At 33.8% G+C, this 25,761-nt stretch overlaps 3 protein-coding genes across 4 annotated transcripts; 2 read left to right on the top strand and 1 right to left on the bottom strand.

Moving 5' to 3' along the window:
• Window positions 1–90: 90 nt before the first annotated feature.
• Window positions 91–2,371, top strand: LOC132307997 (myb family transcription factor IPN2). Of its 2 annotated transcripts, none has more exons than XM_059805933.1 (6): window positions 91–414; window positions 584–660; window positions 840–897; window positions 1,092–1,158; window positions 1,357–1,399; window positions 1,526–2,371. In XM_059805933.1, the coding sequence occupies exons 1-6, from the start codon at window positions 246–248 to the stop codon at window positions 2,138–2,140; spliced, it is 1,029 nt and encodes a 342-aa protein (XP_059661916.1). In that variant the 5' UTR covers window positions 91–245; the 3' UTR covers window positions 2,141–2,371. The 2 variants fall into 2 exon arrangements, with proteins under 2 accessions (XP_059661916.1, XP_059661915.1); XM_059805932.1 differs by having other exon boundaries at window positions 92–414; window positions 840–906.
• A 10,786-nt stretch (window positions 2,372–13,157) lies between these two features.
• On the top strand, window positions 13,158–14,776 carry LOC132310414 (transcription repressor MYB6-like). The gene is made up of 3 exons (XM_059808587.1): window positions 13,158–13,297; window positions 13,420–13,549; window positions 13,886–14,776. Exons 1-3 carry the CDS (start codon window positions 13,168–13,170, stop codon window positions 14,628–14,630), a joined length of 1,005 nt encoding a protein of 334 aa, XP_059664570.1. The 5' UTR covers window positions 13,158–13,167; the 3' UTR covers window positions 14,631–14,776.
• A 781-nt stretch (window positions 14,777–15,557) lies between these two features.
• On the bottom strand, window positions 15,558–18,451 carry LOC132309854 (NAC domain-containing protein 54-like). Its single transcript, XM_059808117.1, has 4 exons — window positions 18,198–18,451; window positions 17,793–18,070; window positions 16,628–16,984; window positions 15,558–15,767 (listed from the first exon to the last, which is right to left on the bottom strand). The coding sequence occupies exons 1-4, from the start codon at window positions 18,352–18,354 to the stop codon at window positions 15,558–15,560; spliced, it is 1,002 nt and encodes a 333-aa protein (XP_059664100.1). The 5' UTR covers window positions 18,355–18,451.
• Between the last annotated feature and the right edge of the window lie 7,310 nt (window positions 18,452–25,761).

The raw sequence follows: 25,761 nt of genomic DNA, 5'->3' as shown, positions 1-25,761 counted from the left end.
TAGTAGATATATATATATATACACACACACACTATAGCTATAGGTGTATAACTTTATTTTTCTTTAGTAATTTAAAAATAATTTCTTTTGTGTGTAATATTAACTTGTTTCCAATATGCTTTCTATTTAGAGAGCTAGGCCATTCTCTTCTTCAAAAGACGCACCCTATTCTTTCCCACTATTTGCATCGCATTTGTTCTTGAATCTCTTGGTATTCCATTGAAGCTGAGAGTGAGAGAAAGAGAATGTTCCATCCCAAGAAGCCTTCATCTATGAATTCACATGACAGACCCATGTGTATTCAAGGTGACTCTGGTCTTGTCCTCACCACCGATCCCAAGCCCCGCCTCCGGTGGACCGTCGAGCTCCATGAACGCTTTGTTGATGCTGTTACTCAGCTTGGTGGACCAGATAGTATACCTCTTACAACTCCCAATTTTCACATCTTTAATTCACTATCATATATATATTTAATTTCCCCAAAAAAAAAAAAAAAAATAGGGTTTGTTTTCTCTTGTTTAGGTGGGTTTTTTTGTAGGTTTTTTTTTTTTTTTGAGCTTATCTATATGTCCTTGTTTTGCAGAGGCCACACCAAAGACTATTATGAGGGTTATGGGTGTGAAGGGTCTCACTCTTTACCATCTTAAGAGCCATCTTCAGGTTTGAATAATAAAGCATAACATATATATAAATATATCTCTGTATGTGTGTGTCTATAATTTCATGGTAGCTTCTTTTTCTTTTCTGATTGCACTTTCTGTTTTATGTTTTTGGATACTGGCTGGTGGGGCTTGATTTTTCTTTCTTTTTAATTTCTTATTTTGTTTCTGTTTGACTAGAAATTCAGGCTAGGAAAGCAACCTCACAAGGAATTCAATGATCACTCAATTAAAGATGGTGAGAGAGGTGATATGATTGTTCTCTTTACATAATTGGGTGAATTGGTACAATCCAATTCATGAGTTTTCATCACCTTCCTTTAATTCATTTTCATGTTATATTAATTATCCTACATATATATGTGTGTGTGTGTATATATATATATATATCAAAATTAATTTATTATGCTGTTCAATTTTTGTGGCATGCAGCTTCGGCTTTAGAGCTTCAAAGAAATACTGCATCTTCATCTAGCATCATGAGTCGCAGTATGAATGAGTACGTAATTGCCTCAATTATCTATTTAATTTGGCTTTTATTCTTTTTCATGTATTATTTTTTTTCGGGGTTTGGGGAGTTGATTTCATGCACCAAATTAGTTTTTTACCCTTAATGTTTGGCGTTCTGAATTTCTCATGGAACGGTACGATTTGTACGGTAACAAGTAACATATATTCACATCTCTGATGCAATTAGGGTGCAAATGGAGGTGCAGAGAAGACTGCATGAACAATTAGAGGTAAGCAAATATAGGGACTTTTTCTCTTCTTCATTTGTTCTCTCTTTAACTTTCAGCTGGACAAAGGGTAAAAAATTTATATATTGATATATAAACATATACATGTCTTTGTATATATGGCTGCAGGTGCAGAAACACCTTCAGTTGAGGATTGAAGCTCAAGGAAAGTATATGCAAACTATACTGGAGAAAGCATGCCAAACACTTGCTGGTGAAAACATGGCTTCAGGAAGCTACAAGGGTAATATGGGAAATCAATTAGGGGTACTTTCTGAGATTGGAGGCTTGAACTTCCCATCTCTTCAAGACCTCAACATATATGGAGGTGACCAACCTGCAGATCTTCAACAGAACATGGACAGATCATCCCTTGATGGGTTAATGATGGCGAACAACGAAAACTTCTGTCTGGGGAAGGAAAGGCATAGCCCTTATAGCAGTGGTAGCGGCAAGAGCCCCTTAATGTGGTCTGACCAGCTCCGTCTTCAAGAATTGGGAACAGTGGCATCCTCCTGTCTCACTTCTAAAGATGATAGAGGTCCTGACTTGGATTCCATGTCCAACATTCATGAAACGAAGCCACTAGTCCTCACCCGAGGGGATTCTGTGGGTGAAAACAAATTCGACACATTGGTGAAACACGAAAGGCCTTCGCCATTGAGAGCTCCTCTTCAATCCGATAGGATGAATCCTATGATCAACACTGGTGTCATGCAACAAGGAAGAAATTCTCCATTTTGATAAAAACATAAATGTTGCTTATTAGACCCAAGTACAAATTGGTATATGAACTACAAAATCGATTTAGGTTTTTGAATTTTAAGAACTTTAAGGAGTTCATGACTAGGTAAGGGTTTCCTGTTTCCAGCCAGGTATGAAAAAATGCCATGCATGGCAAATATTTTCAGTTTAGGCTGTTATTTAGCTCATATTGTAGTGCTTCTATATTATGACCACTGTTTTACTTCCTCATACTTCCCTATGATTAATAATGCATTTCGTAGCCTATTGAATATTGACATTGAAATGGATTCATATTATTAATTAGTAGTGGTTGCATGCATGAATGTAAATTTGACCTTGTTATAGTAATTGTTGCAATAGCATGTTATACAGGGAATTGAAAAAAGTGTGTCTGTTGAAATTAAAACAGTGGTTTCTTTAATTTTATCATGGAAAAAGCACACTCATGATAAACTTACTCTTTTATCATTTAGATTACAATATTTTAGTTTAAGATCATGATTATAAACTTACCCTTTTATCATTTAGATTACAACATTTTAGTTTAAGATCATGATAGCTTTGCTTCGTCTGATTAAGTTAATTTATTATTATTTTAAACCTTCTATCCTTTAATTTGAAATATAAGGGAGTACAAAATTTAACGTAGGAGAAATTCTACTAAAAACTGAGAGCTTTGAATGGAATGAGGTATCACTTGTCAAAATATTTTCGGAGTACCAAATTTAATGGAGGAAAAATTCTGTTAAAACAGAGAACTTTGATTGGGAGTAATACCACTTGTCAAGATATTCCAGGAGTATTGTAAAATTTCAATTAACATAGATTGGACGCTTTCTTTTTATTGTTAAATGAAGTATAATAAACTTTTTTTTACCATTCCCCTTTAGTTAGTTCAAGTAAGTTAACCCCATCAATCATTTGAGTTTGTAGACAAAACCATTGAAATGTGGAGAAAAGGGTTAGGGTTTGAGGGAACATAGAGTGAAATAAACAGTAAACAAAAACTACATGAGTCTCCAAAACATCATTGGGAATGGAGTGAAGATAGATTGGTAGAAGCTACGAACCTTTACCTGAATGGAGAGACTTTCCTGTGGGATAAGCCGACCGCGAGTATCTTACCTTTTATCACCTTTTTTCCTGCCCTATTCCTTCCTTTGGTATCAAATGAATAGGGTTAATTTTGGCTGGACCCACCGGCAACAACTTGAGACATAAGGCCAAAACGGCGAGTGTATATTTCGCCATCATGTTTTTCTTAACCATGGAGTTGAAAGGTATTGGAAGGAAAAAAAAGAAAAAAAAAAAAAAAAAAAAAAAGGTAATGAAGGAAAATAAAATGTTGTGTTTGGTATGAATTTTTAAAGAAAAATAAAAGAAATAGATGAATTCAGAAGGAAATAAATTATATATGATGTTTTGATTTTGTTATCCTTCAAAAAAAAAAAATGGGAGGAAATGAAAAGGAAAAGAAGGAAATGCTAGTTTTTTAAATAAAATTTCATTAATACCAAATTTATTCTTATTTTTATAAAAGACAAAATTTATAAAAAATGGTAAGATAGTAAATTCATTAAAACACTTTACATTTCTTTCTTTTCCTAATGATTATAATCATTTTCTTTCTTTTCCTTTTTTAATCAACAAAACATGATAAGTGGTTAACAATATTATCTCATTTTCTTTTATTTCTTTTCTCTCCTAATTAATCTTATCCTTTCTTTTATTTTTTATTGTACCAAACATAGCCTAAATGCAAAATTTTAAAAGTTCGAACTGTGTTAGGATCATATTAACCCAAAACAAAAATATTGTTTCTGTTTCATATGAAATCAAAAATGCAAAACAAAAAGGTTGCCAAATTGATCCTAAATGAAGCTTTTTGATATTTAATACTCCGTTATATTATAATACTAATAAGTTGTATTTAAGAAATTATGGTCTCCCCCTATTTATAAGGGATAAAATCATAGAACTCTCAATATTTTTAATTTTTTATCATAAAACCCCAACTTATTTTTACAAACCCCTAAACTATTACAAAGTTATCACATTGCCCCAATATTCGTATTCAACCCCTAAAATGGATTGTGAAATGTTAAATTTAACTTTACTATTTAATGTTAAATTAAAAAATATAATTATTATTTATGAAATTAGAAAAATACCCGTCTTCTTCCTCTTTTTTCACCCTCCCTGAAATACCTCCTATTTATATATAATTATACCTATATACACCTATAATTGGTACAAATGTTTGTATGTATATATATATATATATATATATATATATTTGTATGTCATATGAAAATTCATATCCAACCAAGAAATTACACTGAAGCATAAAGCGCTCATACTCAATAGTGCGAGAGCGAACAAACCAAATGATGAGCGAGCATTTCTGACTTCTAAACCATCATGTCTTCATTCCCATACTCGTTCGACCAACTTGGTGCCGATTCGTGACCCGTTGCTTTAAGTCGAATGTTTCAACGATGATGGCTACTTGTGGTACGATCCCCGCATCGCTTCCAAGCGTTTCGACTCTTTCTCGAACTCCACCGACTTGGAGCCGTCAAGGACTCGATCGTTGACGACTCACGATCAACAACGTGTTCGCCTCGCAGACGATGCCAGACACTCCGTCTCCACCGCCGATTTATGTCTTTGGTGATTGACAATCACCCTATTTGCCGGAATTCTCCTCGTTGTCGCCGAAAACGAATGGAACACCTTTCGACGGTGGTTTTTGTTAGCAATTATGTCTCAAATTCCCATTATTATTAGTTTATATTTTAGAGTGTAATCTTATGGTAATTTCTTATACGTGAATTGAGCTCTAAGAAATTGTAATCCTTGTCCATAAAGGAATTGGGTATGTGACTCTATAAATAGACACTTAGGCTATTGTTGAGAGTTATGAGTTGAGAGAGATGTAGCCTTATGAGGGAGTACGTTGATGGTAGGGGTGAGTTACGGGTTTGATAGAGTGAACACTGGTGGTGAGAGGGAGTCTCGTGGGGTACACAGAAAACTCGGTCAAGAGTTTATGTGCATGGTCTAGTGTTGAAATTCTCTACTATTGTAATATCTCTACATATATAATAAATCTCTTCTCATCCGTGGATGTAACCCTGATTTTGGGTGAACCACGTATATATCTTGTGTTGTGGTTTGAATTATTTTTTCTTTTTCTTTTTTCTTTTGCTTTCGCTATGTCCCAACAATTGGTATCAGAGCCAAAGGTGAAAGAGATCCAGAAAACACAAGAAATCTCAATATGTGCTACAACAGGCTTCAGTTGTAGGTGGAGTCAATCGGCTTGATTACATGGCATGGAGCTTGAGAAGTCAAGGTGGAGCCTTGGGGTTTGACTGATTGAGCAACGTATAGTGAGGGGATAATCCGAGTTCTGGAATAAAATCGCAAAGATTGAAGTTGCAGAGAATTGTCCAGATTCAATTGCCATAAGAAGCGATGATTGAAGTAATGGAATTTGAGCCAAGGTGGAGATTGTTAGGAATTATGTCTCAAATTCCCATTATTATTAGTCTCTACTTTAGAGTGTAATTTTATGGTAATTTCTTATGGAAACGTGAATTGGGATCTAAGAAATTGTAATCCTTGTCCACAAAGGAATTGGGTATGTGACTCTATAAATAGACACTTAGGCTATTGTTGAGAGTTATGAGTTGAGAGAGACGTAGCCTCATGTGGGAGTACGTTGATGGTAGGGGTGAGTTACGGGTTTGGTAGAGTGAATACTGATGGTGAGAGGGAGTCTCGTGGCATACACAGAAAACTCGGTCAAAAGTTTGTGTGCATGGTCCAATGTTGAAATTCTCTACCAAACCCGTAACTCACCCCTACCATCAACGTACTCCCTCATGAGGTGAAAACTGTCTTTCTTCATGGTGATTTGGAGGAAGAGATTTATATGAAGTAGCCAAAGGGTTTCAAAGTGAAAGAACAAAGAGAAGAAAAACGCAGGTTTTTCCATTCTGCTACGCCATTCAACTGAGGAGTTTTTGGAGTTGTCTTTTGATGCCGGATACCCTGTTGTCTACAATATTCATCAAAAGGACCAGAATACTCTCCGCCGTTATCAGTACGAATGCATCTTAGTTTCTTCCCAGTCTGTCCCTCAACTAGGGCTTGAAATTGCTTGAACACTGCTAACACTTGGTCTTTTGAATTCAAGGTATATACCCACAACTTCTTTGAATGGTCATCTATGAAGGTCACAAAGTATCTGGAGCCACCAAGTGTTCTCGTCTTCATAGGGCCACACACATCTGAATGTACCAAATCCAGTATATCTGACTTTCTCGAATGAAGGGAATTCTTGAAGGAGACTCTGCTCTGCTTCCATGACAAACAATGAGTACACCTTTTTAGAAGTGTACTTTTCAGTCCACATAGTAGACTTTTCTTCCCTAGTAGAGCTAATCCTTTCTCACTCATGTGAGCCAGTCTCTTGTGCCACAATTCTGTTGTATCATTATCCTCTATCGCATTAACAATGTCGTTGGAGATCTTTGTTTGCAGAACGTACAGTGCAGAGTGTTTCATACCTCGAGCCACAACCATAGCACCCCTAGTGAGCTTCCACTGGCCATCATTGAAAGTGCTGCAATACCCTTCATCATCAAGTTTACCTGCAGAAATTAAATTCAAGCGAATGTCAGGAATATGCTTCACATCTCTGAGAACTAACCTCGTGCCATTATTCATCTTCAGATACACATCCCTAATTCCAAGACTTTAACCAAGCCATCGTTGCCCATCTTTACTGTTCCAAAATCACCAGATTTATAAGATGTAAAGAAATCCTTCCGAGATGTAGCATGAATGGAGGCACCACTGTCAATCACCCAACTAGTCTCATGGTATGCAACATTTATCATCTCATCATCATAAACAATGAGGAAGTCTGCAAAAGTGGTGGTAGCAACTCTGTCATCACCATCTTTGTCATCTCCATTCTTCGTTCCCTTCCCTTTCTCATTCTTGTTTTCTTTCTTCAATTGCCTGCAATATTTCTTGATGTGTCCCTTTCTCATTCTTGTTTTATTATTAGTTTCTATTTTAGAGTGTAATTTTATGGTAATTTCTTATAGAGACGTGAATTGGGTTCTAAGAAATTGTAATCATTGTCCACAAAAGAATTGGGTATGTGACTCTATAAATAGACACTTAGGCTATTATTGAGAGTTATGAGTTGAGAGAGATGTAGCCTCATGAGGGAGTACGTTGATGGTAGGGGTGAGTTACGGGTTTGGTAGAGTGAACACTGATGGTGAGAGGGAGTCTCGTGGCGTACACAGAAAACTCGGTCAAGAGTTTGTGTGCATGGTCCAGTGTTGAAATTCTCTACTATTGTAATATCTCTACATAAATAATTAATCTCTTCTCATCCGTGGATGTAACCTTGATTTTGGGTGAAACACGTATATATCTTGTGTTGTGGTTTGAATTTTTTTTTTTTTCTTTTTTTTTTTCTTTTGCTTCCGCTATGTCCCAACAGTTTTGTGGGGTCTAATGGGCCTATTTTGCCCCTTCTAATAGAGATGGAGCCTGAGGACGGTTTCGCTCGTCGAAATTCTCCTCATATTTGTATGTGCATATTTGATTGGGAAAGGCTAGTTGTAGAGCTTGTGATCCGAGGTACTTATAGACGATGACAGTGAAGCCGAGGAAGATCCAGATAGGTACGTAGGTGTAGGAGAGGAGGATCTTCTTGATTACGCTGTCGGCGAGTGACCCACCTTTGCCCATTTTCAGGGGAGAGAGAGAGCAAGAGAGAAAATGGAGGAGAGAGGCGGAAGAAGATAAGGGCATTTTTGTAATTTAACGGGCCAGACACCAATATTGGGCCAATGTGATGTAATAGTATAGAGATTTTTAAAAACAGATTAAGATTTAATGATTAAAATTAAAAATAATGAGAATTTTATGATTTTAATGCTATTCATAAATCATGCTTAACAAGAAAGTTAAAAATGATACACGTTGCATGAAGCAGGAAGATAATTTTCATGTGGCATGGCTCTCCTTTGTCTGGACGGCCAACTAAGAAAGTGGCCGTTGCTTGTAACGGTCTTTTGATTTAAAAATGTTATTTAAAATTTCTTTTTTCCCGGAAAAGTTTCATGTAAAATTGTTACCCTCTGTTGGGCCTTCTTTGTGAATAAAATATATGGTGTAAAGCTTCAGTGGGCCTTGGGCCCAGGACTAGGCCCACTTTTGTCCCATGATCCTCAGTTGGGCACATTGATATACTAATCATGACATTTCTGGTGAGCTCTCCTTTAAATTAGCTATTTTGAAAGAAATAAAAAGCTACAAATTATATATCGTTGCATTGCCAATATTAAATTGATTTGGTTGTAAAAAAAATCTGTTCAAAATATAATAAAATAAAATTTTACCAGATAGTCAAAATTAATAGTATAATTTGGTAAACTAATTGGTGGGTAATTTACCGTAAATGAATTTTAGTACGAAATTTTAATTATATAATCCTCATACAATTCTCTTTCAAACGTTAAATTCGTACACCAATAATTATACATAATTATAACGAAAAGACAAAAAAAGCTCATAAAAACAAAAAAAAAAAAAAAATCACAGGCATAAACCTCGTAATAGCATTATTCTAAATTTAATTGACTTTATGTAACGCTCTAAAGACTTCAAGCCACGATTGTTGATAATATATGTATATTGATATATACATATATTGTTGTAATTAACCTCTTTGGTAGCGGAAAAAATGAGCTATCTTTCGTTGAGGAAAAAAGATGGTGGTGACACCATCTTTATTGATCACATCTCACAGGGAGAATTTAGAGTCTGTGCAAACTAGTTGGCAAGAAAGCTCCCCATTATCTCTCTCACTGTGTGTGTGTGTGTGTGTGTGTGTGAGAGAGAGAGAGAAAAGAAAAGCTAAAAGGGGAAGTAGGAGCATACAACGCACTCCCATGCGTGCAAGTGCGAACATAGAGTAGAGGTGGGAGGAAGCTTCTATCTTCATGTGAGTAAAGTTAAAGAGTACTTGATCTGGCATCAAAAGCTGCATGGGTTCACTGAGTGACATTACAAATTATGCATATACTATGATTATATTGGATTCTTACAGTTATACATGGATCCAATTGCTGGTGGCTTCATTGGATTCTGTTCCTCAATCATTTCACTCCTTTGAGTTTCGTGCATCAATTCTTCATTTTCTTATATAAAAGGTACTCCCCATCCCATGCACAGTAAACACTACACAATCTTCTTTTGTCCCAATCAACTCGCACTGACCCCAGAAAAAGGCCCATCTCTCACAGACCTACCTGGATCCCCTCCCCCGGAAGAAAATATGTCAATTTTATGATATTATTGAATATAAATGGTATTAATAATGCATATTTATCATTTGATGAAGTTAAGATCTCATAATTTAGAAAAAAAAATGAGGACATAAAAAAAATATTGTTTATCCTAGATATCACTTTTACAGTACATTGTTACTATTTTTTTTTACACAAAAAAGTAGTACTTATGTGAATAAAAGTGGTACCTCAATGCTTAAAACAAAAATGGTACTTCTGTGCACAAAAAGTGGTACCTATGTGTCTAAAAGTGGTATCTCTGTGAGGGGAAGTAGTATTTTTTCATATTCACATCAATATTTTGGTCAACTTTATTTTTTCGAAATTATAAGACTTTGATTCCATTAAATAATAAATATGAGTCATTAGCACTATTTAAATATAATAATTCCCAATTTTATTCAATTTTTTACTTGCGTGTTAGTTATTGATCCTAAGACAATGCAATGTGTGTGTGTGTGTGTTGAAAAAAATTTGACAACTGGTGATCAAAATTCAGTTCACTTTTTTTTTTTTTTTTTAATTGTCATTCAAATAATAAGAGTAGCTCGGACACTTGAATAAAATGAACAGTATTGTTCCAGTCACATTAGTCTTTAAGTCAAATTCATTTTTCTTAAATATTAATTTTTTAACTCTATGAAATAGTAAATTACAGTCTAAAAGTCAATGTATTTGTAATTTTTTTCTTAAATTTATAATGGAATAATAAAGGTGTTTAATGATGGTACATTTTAACTTTACGCAATATGTTGTGTGTTGTGTTAGGGTTCTATCAACAGCGATGTTGTGAATTATGGTTTAAAGTGTATTGGATGACAATGAAACAAAATTGCATTAGAGAGATTCTGAGTTCTGTTAAAAAGATGTTACAGTCGGCCACCTAAATTGTAAGGCGAAGGAAAATATAGTGAGACTTGAGTGTTAGTGTAAGACTCATCACATGACGAACTCTACTTATTTTTTACAGGCTTACTACAAACTTTTGAATTAAATTTTATTTTGATTATAATTTCAAGACATTAATTTCATACAGCGAATTCTATTTGACCCGACTGGGCCCATGCGTGCAAAGACGTGAAGGAGTCGGATTCACCGTGGCCCAAATAGTAGGGCTCATTTCAAAAAACAGAGGCTTCCTAGAAAGCGTGACATCGTACAAAAAGGACCTTCTGTGGAGATCACGATGAACTAGTCAACTTAGACAAATCGTTAGACATAATTTAGTCGACATTAGAATATTAATTCGTTTGAAGTGTAAACTTTATTACTCACTCACACACTTCATCTTTGTCCTCATTTTTTCCTCAGCTCATGGTTTGAAAAACTATCCTTATGACTAAACCATCTATACCCTACCCAATTAAACACAAGAAGACTTAGCAAACCCTTTAAAAAAACCATTCCATGCCCTAAATTTTCTAATTAAGATTTTGTTTTATTTCGTGAAGTAATTATTAGATTTATTTCTTAAAGAGAAGCAATTGCCTCATTAACTCACTGGATTAATATTTCTCGTAAATTTTAAAATATCAAACTTTAACTATCTGTATCAACTAATCTAAAATCTAATAATTCTTGTCTTGAAAAAAAATATATATATGACATCATATTTGACAGATGTTTTAAAATTGAATTCCAACCTCTTTAAGTAATTAATTAAAGGATGCTAATTTAATTTAAGCATAATTAAGCAAGCAATTGGTGATGACAGCACTCAGATTGACAAGAAATGGGGAAATTGTAGACAACAATTATGCATAAAATATACCGAAAGTACAAAAGTTGATTGGGACAGTGGCTTCAGGGGCTATAAGGACCATGAGATGGTCAGGAAATATATATTTCTTTAATAAGGATACCATAGCAAGTTGTTGATTTTTTTTTTCCCCACAAATATTTGCAAATTAACATTAAAGAATAGTTATTTATTAGTGAATTCATTTCCAGCACTTCGGTCCCTTCACTTATGTAAGAAATTGAAATAATACCTTTATTGTCACCCATCAAAACTTAATACTAACTTATATCTAAATCTAAGTGGTATGGACTAGTATATGTCTCAATAGACATTTAAATAATTTATTTATTCAATATATATATATATATATAAATCATTAATTATTTATTCATCACACTTCGTTTAATCGTACGGACATTAATTTTGATTGAACAACCACCAAATAGGTCTCTTGAAACTATCTAATAATTTTTTCGAAATGTTGTGTCCAACATTTTGGTGGCATTAGAATGAGAAACTGTATACATATATTTTTGGGTAAAGTATTTCAAAAAATCCTCTCTTGTATAAGAAAAATATGCAAATAACACCTCTGCTATTTAGTATGTGCATATAAATCTCTATAATTTGAAAATTTGTAACAAATTGCCCACTGATTGTAAATTTTGACCATTTTTTTTTTAATAAAACTCCCAAAATGCCCTTAATAAAATTTGAGCATATAATTATTTTTCTACTTTTTTATTTTACTTTAAGGGCATTTTAGGTATTTCAATCTTCAAATTAGGAAATGACCCTTATTTGCTCAATTTGAAAAATATAAGGGATTTTTTGACCACTAAGAATTTTTTTTTTTCACAAATTTTTTTTTTTCGATAATTATAAGAAAGAAAAAAGAAAAGAATTTACCATGAGTCATGATTGAGCATTGCCACTTGATAATATTAAAGTTCAACATGTTTTCTTACAATAAAGGTCATACATCTTTCTAGGTCTAAGGACCAAATCACAAGTTTTTTTTTTTTCCATGACATTGATCAAAATATAAACATGTTCTAAATCCAATTTAATACATATTTTGGGGGCAATACAATGTGTCAATGACAGAGATACACAAAGTATACACTGCAATATTGTTATGCTTTCATTTTCGTTAAGGACACTAACTGTTTATTAAGTTTTCACGTGTAGGAGTTGATATTTCCAATTCACAACTTGCTACTTTATCTAGAATATGTCCAGCAAAATAAGTAAAGAGGTTGCTTCACATAGGTACATTGTGTGTGTGTGTGTTTTTTTTTTTTTTGGGTGCAATATTTTTTGAAACGTAATGAACACACACTCAAATAGACAGAGTCTGCACGAGGACTCCCTCATGTCTTGCATGAGTGAACCCCAAGTATTAAATTACAGCACATTTCTGAAAATAAATTGCTTTCGTGACAATTGAGGTAGTCATTTTCTAATGCTTTCTTCTTCACTCAGATAGCGCGAAACAACATATTCATATGATTGCGAGTCATGAATTTTAAATTAATTTATAAAAATGTTATAGTATTATAACCTTAGCTATCATTAATGAGTCACAAGTCACATATGACGTTGTTATGCTGAGTAGAAAAGCAAGTAATTACTGGTTTTGGGCAACCAATATAGAAGCTTTTCAATTCATTGGATTTTAATAAACCTCTCTCCCTCTCTTTCATTTTATAATATATATATATATATTTTTGTTTCTTGTATTTCATTCATTGATAAATAACAAAAAAGTAATACATTACATGATTAATTAAGTAACACACAAACACCGACACATGCGCACACAGTTAGGTGTGTGTATAAATGGTGAGATGAAGTTAGCTACACTGTTGATAGGGAGTGAGAGAGAGTTAGTTGGGATGGGGCATAGGTGTTGCAGTAAACAGAAAGTGAAAAGAGGATTATGGTCTCCTGAAGAAGACGAGAAGCTCGTCCGACACATCACCACTCATGGCCATGGCTGTTGGAGTTCTGTTCCCAAATTTGCAGGTACTTCTCTTAATTTCTCTCTGATGCATGTGTACATACATATATATATATACACACACACACACACACTTGTGTTTTGTGTGATATAAATTAAAGTGTTTGATTTGATTTGAAATTTATAGGCTTGCAGAGGTGTGGAAAGAGTTGCAGATTGAGATGGATAAACTACTTGAGGCCAGACCTCAGGAGGGGTTCTTTTACTGCAGAAGAAGAACAAATCATCATAGATGTTCATAGAATTCTTGGCAACAGGTTAGCATGTATTTATTTATTAGATAAACCAAATAAATTAATGTTGTGAAAATTTTAAAAAAAAAAATTACCAAGAGCACAAATAAAATTACTATATATGGTTTGCCCAAAACTTGGACTACGTCCATGAAATCGTAGGGATTTCATTGTGACAAAGAGTAAACTGAAATTAGATATTTCAGAATGAATTATACTCTATAATAAGTGTGGAAATACAATAATACCCTTGTAATCCCCCACCAACTTACCGTAACGTTGAGTTTAGGTGTGCAGTATTATCAGACTACACACTTAATATATGCCATTTTTTTGTTACATTCTTGTCTCTTGACTCAGATGGGCTCAGATAGCTAAGCATTTGCCTGGGAGAACAGACAATGAGGTGAAGAATTTCTGGAATTCATGCATTAAGAAAAAGCTGATTTCACAAGGTTTGGACCCAAAAACTCACAATCTGATCACTTCACACCACAGACAGTATAATAAGAGTACTGCATGCAATGCATCTCCTGCAACCAAACAAAAACCCAATTCAGTTTTTACTGTGAATTCGCGGAAAAACACCGATAACTCCATGGAAAGGAACCAGCCTAGCTTTGTCACCCCTCCTCTTCCTCCACATAATTCTAATGAATCTCCATTGCATTTTCAGACCATTGCCACATCCATCTCCGAATATCAAAACCCTAATGCAATTTTGGCTGTTAAAGATCAGAATTGTCATCAGGATCACCATTTGGACTTCCCATCTTCCTTCGAGAGCACACCAAACATTTCTTCTTCGTCTTCTTGTTCAGTAAACCCGTCTGGGTTCGGGTTCATAGATGGGAATTGCATATGGGGTAATGGATCAGTTGTTGAAGTGCCCTTTGGAGCTCAAGGAAGGGAACAAATACTACCCCCGCCGCAACAAGAACACCCACAGAAGGAGAGGATTTGTGAAATGCAAATTGATCATGAACAAAAGGATTGTCCATTTGATGGTTTTAGTTTTGATCTTGAGTTTGTGGAGTCTACACTTATGTCTGGTGCAATGTGTGGTGATCTGACCTCTATGGGTGATCTTGCATGGAACTTTTAGGCCTTTTTTTCGATTAAATTTTTATTACGAAAAAAATAAATGATGAACAGTATCAACTTTTAGTCCCTTGTAAATGTATATAACTGTTTTTCTTAAGCTGTGAAATTCAGAAACTTCAAGCCAGGTTGCAAAGATATTTCTCTCATATAAGTTTGATCAGCAGGATAAGATATATATAATAATATAACTACTGACGAGAGGCGATGGTATGGTTGTTCCATTACGACCTTCAAGTCACGAGTTAGAAATAAGAAAATAGTCTCTTCGAGTGCAGAGGTAACACTACGTAATAAGGTTTGCCTTCTTTAAAATTTTAATATAAACTATTGATGAATTAACCAATGGCATGTTGATCGAGGTTGAGGGTCCAAAGAAATTAAAATTGTAGAACTGAAACATGTACAATAATCTAAGAAACATTATATAATGGTTTATCAATTTATCTTGCAGTCTTCCTGCCAATATTGACCAAGAAGTTTTGCAGTCTTCCTTCCAAAATTGACCAAGAAGTTTCAACATATTAATTGAGAGAGAGAGAGAGAATCAGAAGAGGAAAAAGAAGTAGGACAAAGGAAAAGAAAGCTTTATTAATATTAAGTGGGAAATCAATACAAAGAAAAAATTACCATCCTTAATGGAAAAAAAAAAGAAAAAAGACAAAAAAAATTCAATACAAAGAAAAAAAATTTACAACAAAACAATAAATAAATGATGGTGCAATTAGCAATTCCCAATTCTCACAAAAATCACTTGTATTCCCCCACTTTTGTTTAATCGGACAGTATTCTATATTTATATCAAAATAGTTCTCCAGTATTCATTGGAGAATAATTAGTATGGTCTTCACTTGGTGAAGTAACTTAATGACCTTTTAGAATATTAATCAGTTTAATTAATGATGAATGAATAGGTTAATATGGAGGTCTCTCACGAAGAACATAAGAACAAAATGTCCTCAAACATCGTTGTCCCGCTGATCATGTAATCTCTGTGTTTGTCATACATCACATATTCATCTATACTTTCAGGCTTTGATGGCTTTGTCTCTGCTATATCTATCTTCGGGAAGTCTTCTACTGCCAAGGGTGGATAGGGAGGTTGATGCTGCATGCTAGTGTATTCCATGTCTTGAATGTCCTGCATTTACATGGCATATGTGTATGAGTGATAAATTTGGTATAAACCGTAAATTAGACAGTTAAGAGTACTCAGAAATTAAGGAATATGTGAATATATATATATATATATATATATATATATATATATATATATGCTTGCGTGTGTACCGCGATGGTACACACATAAAAAAAGGGAGAGAAAGTATAGATGAATTGAAATTTCAGCCGAAATGTTAGAAGATGTGTTAGGGGGATGACATAAAATGTCACTGCTATCTAGAGTGATTTTTGAGATATGTTTTAAAAGATTGTGGAAAACCATAATTAAAGAAAGATGTTTGTGTAGTCAATGAACTTATAGGAAATGGTGAAAAAAGAGCCACTTAATTGCAGTCAAAGATCTTTTCACAAAGAAGCTTTGCAAAAACAAATTGAGCTTCATTACTTTCCAACTTTGTTACTTTAAGATTGAAAAAAAATACTCAAAGGGGCTAATTAAGGAGATGTCTTTGTGCACCATTTCAAGCTCATAAGCCAACTCTCTGTGTGTGTTTATCAGTGTGTGTTTCAAAGGCTACAGGGCCTCTTTGGTTCAATTTTTATAAATTCTGTTTAATTGACAATTTCTGAAAACTGTTTTGAAAACTTAGTTTAAAAAAAGTTCATTTTCTGAGAACTACCTTTAATAATTTTATGAAAAACAGTTTTCTATTTTCCAAGTTTTTGAGAATTGTTTTTACAAAACTGAACCAAACACATTAATTTTAGATATATCCAGTGTAATCTAGAAAATGAGATGCCATAAATCATGGTTTATAAAATAAAATTAAAAAGAAAGAAAAAGATGGCCATATAGATCAATTTACGATGTAATTGTACCTGAACTAGATTCGATTGCCAGTCTGTTCCGAAAGAATACATGTCAGCTAAACTGTTATCTTCATCTGATGTAAATGGAGCTTGTGAAAAATGTGTTTGACAAGTTTCAAGTGGTGTCCCTTGGGTAAGATCTGAAGAAGAAGCATCAGATGGATATTTCGGATTGCAGTGATCGAAATTTTTATCTTCAGCTTCTGTCCCTTTTGAAATTTCGGTCCCAGAACTTGTGTCCTGGTCTTCTATTAGATGCTTGTCCAATACCTGACATCTTTTCTTATTTGTTGTCCGATTCTGCTCCGTAGTTTTGGGACCGTGATCAACTGTCTTCTTGAAAATGCGACATAATGCATATGAATCCTGCAGTGCAAATTTAATCATCTAATCAAATCTGTTGTGTTCATAATGGTCCATTAGTGGTGCAAATTAGGAAAATTATGATCACAACCTAGAAGTGTGCCGTTTTCATTGTCTGTCGTGTGCATTTTAGATATTACTTATGCAACAACCCCATACCGTTTATGTTACTGCATTACATCATTATTTTGTAGTGTTGCATTTTATAATGTAACTGTTGCAGTATGATATAATGTGTTGCGTTAACAATACATAGATGACGAGTGCATTGATCCTTCGCAGGAGGGAATCCGCTTATGTTACTGCATTACATCATTATTTTGTAGTGTTGCATTTCATAATGTAACTGTTGCAGTATGATATAATGTGTTGCGTTAACAATACATAGATGACGAGTGCATTGATCCTTCGCAGGAGGGAATTTGGATTCGAGACAAGAAGTCTTGACATTGTGTTAATTAAGGAATTAATCTTCACTTTTGAATTATATATATATATATATATATATATATATATATGTATGTATGTATGTATATGTGTGTTAATATTCTTCTGATGATCAACACCATTTCCAATACCACAGACCAATTCGATGTCAGAAAAAATTGTAATTTATGGACAAATCAATTCTGAAAATTATAAAAAATAATAATAATAATAATAATAATAAATACGAACGAAATTGTAAAAGAATTAAGCAAGTTGTAGCATGAATATATGCCTTCAAAGCAAATGAGTAAACCTTACTCCAAAATTAAAAATAAAATAAAATAAAATAAAAATTAGAGAGAGAGAGAGAGAGAGAGTGTACCTGTAAAGCAAATGCATTGCCACAGACGGAGTTGATGAGGCGATATTCATGCATAACCCAGTTGGTTCTGATGCCATGGGGAGCTCTACCTTTATAATACACCAGTGTTTTCTTCGTCCCCACCCGCCGCCTTTCCGACTGCACCACCCGATCTTTTCCGGTGGCTTTCCAGTAACCGGCTTTGGTTGCCCGGTTAGTCCTCGACCCATTTGGGTATTTCCTATCCGTTGGGCTGTAGAAGTACCATTCCATATCTTTGCCAGGTAAATATGACTTGTCTATTCATGCACATCATCAAATCAAATATATATATCAGATTTCAACTCAATTTAATTTAGAGTCAATCAAATTAATGATATTTCTATATATATATATATATATTCAAGTAAATTTGTAGGTACGTACCTGGTAAATCCCAGGGCTCACATTTGTAGAGATCAACCTCTGGGATGATTTCAAGCTCGATCACACGGCCGGTTATTTTCCTATTTAAATAGTAAGCAACAAGTTCCTCGTCAGTTGGGTGGAACCTGAATCCTGGGGGAAGACTCATTTGTGCCATTTATTTAGCACCGATGTATATGCAAGTGTGTGTATGTGTGTGTGTGTGTGTGTGTGTGTGTGTGAGAGAGAGAGAGAGAGAGAGAGAGAGAGAGAGATTTGAATGAGAGAGAGAAGAACAGAAGATGATGGAGATGGAGTTGTACGACACTGAACTATATAAGCCACTGTGGGGGATCAAAGCAAGTGGACCCATATGACATGAAGATCTTTTCTGCGTTCAAATTATGAGGTTAGGTGATGCATTCACAGTAGTTATGATTTGTTTAATGTAACAGGCTTTGAAGATTCTAGGCGTAACATGTTAATGTGAGAATCGAGACTAAGGGGATAAGAAAAGCTTTCCTCTGCTTTTGTCTGCTCATAAACTAACAAAAATCATAGGTCCCTTCAAAGGCTGCGTGGGACACTCACCGTCCCTTCTCAACAACACTCCATACTCTTTTTTTTCTTTTATAATTAACAACCACAATATATATTCATTGTCTACCATATCATATTTAGTGTAAGGTAGCACACATACACACATATATATATATTTATGATATAGCATCATGTGCATAATGTAATTCATTGTTATATATATATATATATATATATATGATATAGCCTTCTCTCTAGTTTTTGTACATTCTATTTCTTTTCTATGATATTCTTATTCATTTTTCTTAATTAACAATAAACGTAGTATTAATAGTTATTCATAAAAAAATAATAATAATAAATCAACAAGAACATTCAGGCAGCACTCCTTCACTCAACCATAAAGGAAGAGAATCAACAAAGCATCAATCAAACTTGTTCGACTGTGTGAATTCGCACATAGTGGCTCTTCATGGGTCCATAAGATAATTCTCTGTTTTTTAGAATCTTAAACTAGAAAATCGCATTTATCATTCACAGTTGAAGGCTATTAAAGTGGCAGATCATCAGGTTAAAAATAAAAAATAAATAAAAAATAAAAAAAAAGCGGCACATCATCAACAGAACAGTATCTACCTGGCACAATGTCACGGAATACTTTCTCTTTTTGTTCCTTTTTTTTTCTTTCTCTTGTATTTTCTTGTCATCCAAACTACTTTTTCTTTACTGTTTTTTGTTCTATCTAACGCCCTTTAGTTTCCACCCTTTAAAATATCATTTTCATATCAGTAAAGACATACTAAGCACTTTAATGATTACAAACACAATCTTTGACCACTCTCTCTAACAGGCATAATGTTTCTGAACAATGCAGAGAGGAATATGAAGGAAAAAGATATAGTAATCATTAATTGGACACTTTATGCAATTAGGATGCTCAATTTGTTGAAAGAAAAATTATATTTGTTACGCGAGTAATGCCATTACTGGTATGTGTGAGAGAGAATAGAATTCAGAGAAAATGCAAAGGAACTCCGATACACTTTAATTGGTTTTGAAATACCATTACGTGTGTGTGAGAGAGAGAGAGAGAGAGAGAGTAGAATTTAGAGTCTTTGCTAAAGAGGCTTTATTTAATCTTTACCAAGCCTGCTGCATAATAATAATCTGAAGTAGGGGTGTGTACAAATTAAACCCTTGCAATTTTGACTTTCAATAAGAATGCATTATTATAAATTGGGCAAAGTACAATAAACCCCCCTCGACCATGAGCCTTTTTAAGTAATCGCTTCCTCCTTCCCCCTCGACTATTTTTTTCTAAAAAAATCCCTCCAACTATCGAAGGGGGCTTTAAAAGAGTGGATATTTAAACCAAAATACCCTCATTCTGTTTTATTTGAATTCTAATTCGTTCGAATTTTAAAAATATATATCTCACAAACCATATATCAAAAAATTACAAATAATATATATACACGGAAAGTTTATGAAATAAGGATTCCAGAAATATAAGATTTGTGCAACAAACCGACATAAAGAAATAGTTAGGCAATCTAAGAATTGTTGGGAAACGTGCAAGTTTTAAAAACTTTTCGAGGGATTTTGATTCATAAATCTTGATTCATCACATAGAAACAAGTTTTATGCAAAAATAAAAATATGATGTATCATTCAATTAATGGATTGAATACTTACATCAAAGGTCTGAGTAAACCTTTAAAACTTTCCTCTAAAGTGAATGTTCTCACTTATTGTAGATCATTTAGCAAGATGCCTTCTCCTTGGATCTCCATCTTCTTGGTAATTATTTTGCCTTTAGGAATCACTCATAAGCCTCCATGAATTACCTTGGAAAATTAGGCTTGTGGGAGTCTCTATTAGATGAGACCATAAACCCTAATTTTCTAGAGAGAGAAAATTTATTCCTTTTTCCTTCTCATAAAAATCACCACTAAAATATACATAGACCATGTATATTTATAGGCAACATAAAGGTAAAGAAAAGGAAACAACTAATCCTTCTCAATCTCTAATTCACATGTCTCAAATCTAATATGATTCCAATATCAAGTTGGGCTATGAGTGAGAATCCTTTAGGTTTATTATTTTTATTGGCTACAATGAATTAATAATTGGCCCGGTCCATGGACCCAATTAAATTAATTCATAAATTAATTTCTACTCCACTAAAAGAAATTAATTGAACTCCAATTAAATAATAAATAACCTCTAAGTCAATGTTGCACTTTGACCCCTCTATGCATAATTAGTTATCGGATAAATAATGTCATCAATCCGACTACTTAATTAATATATTTATTTTGGTACCTTTGATTATTTCTTTCTTAATCACAATAAAACATTTGTTTGACAAAAATAATAATTTAAATAAATAAATATATAATAAATCATTTTGTCTAAAAACACACGAAGGCCTTCGAATTTACTTTGTGATCAACCATAATTAATACAAAATAAATACAAGTAGCAATGATGCAAATATTGAAAATATAACCCTCTAACTATTAATTACATAATTACCCAAAGTGTCGGTCTAAGGATCCCGAAGAATCCGCCGAACAAATCAAAGTAATTATTAATTAATAAAAGAGTCTATATTTTTCTCATACTTAAGAGTCAAATGCCATGACGGTGATAGGGAGTAATTGCATACGACGGCTCTCGCAATATATCTCAACCTAACCCGGATCCAGTTCAAGTCTTAATTAATTATGAGTCCATCCATAATTACCGACTATGAACAATTTATAATTACTATTTATATATCATGCATTGATTGTCATCACATACATATATATAAATATTTCTTGTAATTACATGGACACTATCAATTTCATAGTGAATCGAAACATAATACATTGAATTTACCAATTATATAAATCATAAATATTTCAGATATGTCAGGAACATATGTCACTATAATCCAGATAGGAATTTGCTATGCCAGGGCATATAAATCCCAACAGCTCCCACTTGCCCTCATAGCCAATTCAAATTGCACATAACTCCAATGTTATCCAGATCATGATCAAAATTATTGATCAATGACACCTTTGATAATGGATCAACAAAGTTGTGTTCCAATGCAATGTTCTAACTACAAGTGCATTTTCTTGCCAGACAATATCATGTAGAACATGATACTTCCTCTCAGTGTATCTTGTTCCTCTATGGAACCTTGGGTCATTGGTTTGGACTACTTCTGCACTATTGTCACAACATAGCTCAATAGGCAGGCTAGTATACTCCACAACCTCTAAATCAGTGAGATCAAACTAATAGGCTTCCTTTTCCGCCTTTAAGGCTGCAATATATTCCACCTACAGGTTTGAATCAGCAGTTGAAATCTGCTTAACAATCTACCAACTGATCTCCCTTCCATTAAGTGAACATACACTGAGTCATGAACCTCATAGTATCTACTTCTGATTGAAAATCAGAACTAGCATACCTGACTAGGACCATATCATCACATCCATAAATGAATATGATATCATTGGTTCTCCTTAGGTACTTAATGATATTTTTCACAATAGACCAGTTGTCAAGTCCAGTATTGGACTGATCTCTACTGACTATCCCTACTATGTAGCGGATGTCCTGTTTGGTATAGACCATGGTATATATGAGACTCTCATATGCCGAAACATATTGTTCCAGTCTTATTTGCTCAATCTCCTTTCATAGTCTTGAAAAACTACTTACTAGAGAGAGCCATCCATATCAATAAAGCAAGAACTCATTCTTTGAGTTATGCATACCAAAACTGGTCAAAACTTTATCAATGTAGGATTATTAAGATAAGCCTATTTTCCTTTTAACCTGATCTTGCAAAAGCTTGATCCTAGGAATATAGCTTACATCTTAAGAATCCTTCATTTAAAAGTAATTGAACAACTACCTTTTTATTGATGACACAACTTCCACATCATTCTAAATGAGTAGGATGTCATCAATATATATAGAATTAGAAAAATAATGACATTCCGTTGTACACTCATGATTTATTCACTAAGAAATCTTCTGGTATTTTTTTGTAGATTAACTTGCCTTCCATAGGAATCACCCTACTAGAAAGTTCTATAAGATCCCAGAATTTATTAGAATACATCGATTCCAACTCTGATTTCATAGTAACTCACCAAAACGATCTGTATCCACATCGGTTCACGCTTCCGTGTAGCTTACTGGGTCCAACTCATGTTTAACAGGGATGTCCATAATGGTCTCACCTAAAAACATGATTCTGTCGAATTGGATGATAATCCTCCCACTACATCAATGTACCGATGCAAGAATCTGTGTAGTAGATGATGTTAACGCATCAATAGGGAATTCATATATTATTCTCAATCTCTATAATAAGTGTGTTCACATGTGGTACATCTGGTACTCATACCAAATTCTCTAACATTATGCTACTAGGTATGTGATTCATAATATGATTCTCCTATAGATAAACAGTGAGTGAAAACAATTAACTTTTATCTTTGAGATCATAAAATAATCCATCCTAGTGACATTTAGAGTAGCTATCAAATCTAGCATGCCTATGATCTGCTTCCAACTTACTTGTCCATATCAAGCGCACATGTGCAAGACTACCCCATATGTGCATATGATTCAAACTAATATTTAGTAAAAAACACAGCTCAACGATATCCTTGAGACAGACTAAGATGGAATGCAGTTTATAATGCGCATCGATGTCATTAACGCTAAACTCTTAAATGAAAGAGATAATGTAGCATAGCTGATCATAGATCTACCCATGTTAAGTGGAATTCTGTTATTCCTATTTGACACCTAAATACATTTAGCGTCAATTGCGAAAAACTGGTACATAATACCCTCATTAACCATATAGTCTTTGCACTATCCCAAGAAATACTCATATCCTCGATCAGATCGAAGTGTCTTGACAAGTTTACCTAATATGTGTTCCACATCAGTCTTAACTTTCTCAGAAAATACCAAGAGCTTAAGACTTGTGTTGCATCAGATAAACTTATCCAAAACGTGAGTAATCTTGCTTGGATGTTCATAAGACCACACGTGTCAGTGTGTACAGACTCCAATTGTCCTTTATGTCTATTTCATCTGGCTGATTAAGCCCTAAGAGTTATCTATCCTTCAAAACAGGGTTCACAAGTTTGGTTTAGGCTCCCCTGCCTCACTAGGTAATTAACCTTCTTTGACCAATCTTTGAATCTTATTTTGATTGATAACAACCCAAAAATAGACATTAAAAATACAATGAGTCAGGAATAACAAATTTTCTCTTAACATTCAATCTAGAAGATGCAACATTAGTTTCTACATCCTGCAAATCTTAAGAGTTTGTGATTATAGTATATTAACCATCTTTCAATACACCAGAAGTAATCGCATATCTATTCAATTTTATAAAACCAGTTTTACAAAATAACAACACAATTTTTATAAACCACAAGTGAAACAAGAATAAGATAGCGTCTAACTTCTGTGCATAAAAATAGTTCTCTAATACTAATATCCTCATACTCTCTATTTTCAGATGTAATACTCCCACTGACTTAGCTACAACCTTGACATCAGGTTAAGTACAAATATATTCCATATCATCGAGGCTTCTGGAATCCTGAAATCCTTACAATAAATTGCAAACATGTTTAGTGGCTCCAGAATCTATCCATCAGGAATTAATAGACACAACCACATAACATGGCTCAATGATTAAATATATATTTTCCTATGCCACGTCATTGCTTAAACAGTTCGTCCTTTAGTGTTTTAGTTAGCGACAAAAGAAACAGTTTTCTTCGCCCTCAACATACACTGCCTTATTCCCTTTAACCTTTTTGAATACCCATGTTTTGTGCTAGTCTAGTCCTATTATCATCCTTCTTCTTTGCTTTGCCCGTCCACTTGGGCCTAGAAGAAGATGGTATAGACTAGGTTAGATTGATAGGAACGCCCATACTCTTGATTATCCCTTCATCTGTTACCAATTCTATAAGAATATCAGCGAGTGTGAACTCAAACTGATTCCTTATTTAGTTCACTCTAACAGAGTCGAATGAGTTTGGTAACAAAGCAATAATCATGTCAACTTGAAACTTACCACCCAAGTCAGCCTTATTGATCTCCAGCTAATTTTTAAATAATAAACAATCATTTTTCAAAATTCGATTTCATACTGGAGTTCCTTAGGCTATCTTGATGTTATTCAAGTCTGACATAGTACTTTGGCATACTCTCTATCTAATCTCACCAAAACATCTTATTGACATTTAACATGATGCTTGAAGAAAATAAAATAATGTAAATGTTAGCTTTGGAGCGTATTCGAGGTAAACTCTAGAATATTGCACCAATTCATCTCATTTGCCTTATTTCACTTATTCAAAGCATTAATGTTCTCTTGGGTATCTTAAAGTAAAAGGATTAGGTTTTAGGAGTAGTAAATACATTTGTACCACCACGTTGTGAATAAAATATCTAAATTCCTTTTCTAGTCATTATAAATGAAGTCCACATACATTGAAATTAGCAAGCAGATAAAATGGATTAGACATAATCAGTCTGAATATAAATGCATTCATACGATATATAAGGTGAATTATTAATACTATCATGCATATTTAAAATTAAAATGAGTTTGTTAACCACATAATATAATAAATCTCAATCGAACAAGAGATCATTATCATTATTGGTGAACAATCCCTTTTAATTAATGCGGATCCCTCAACTCTGTAGCATAATAAATCAACCAATCAATATGTCAATAACTTATCCTGTTGGAGGAGTTCATTATTACTATTGTTGAGATTCATTTACTATTAGGTGAGCACTTCCATTAAAATAGTATGTGGGTCCCTTAACCACTGCATGAAAAATCGGATAACCAATACACCAATAACTTATTCGGTTGGCGAAGTTCATTATTACTATTAGCGGGCAAATCCCATCATCTCCATATTTCTTAAGACAATGCCTTGTCTATCTATATGAAATGATTCCCGATTATGTTTAGCCTTTC

This window comes from Cornus florida, unplaced genomic scaffold (genome assembly GCF_030987335.1).
Source record: "Cornus florida cultivar Cherokee Brave unplaced genomic scaffold, ASM3098733v1 CherokeeBrave_3.0.0_Hap2_Chr05, whole genome shotgun sequence".
NCBI lineage: Eukaryota > Viridiplantae > Streptophyta > Magnoliopsida > Cornales > Cornaceae > Cornus > Cornus florida.
This window is presented reverse-complemented; position numbering and strand designations above follow the sequence as displayed.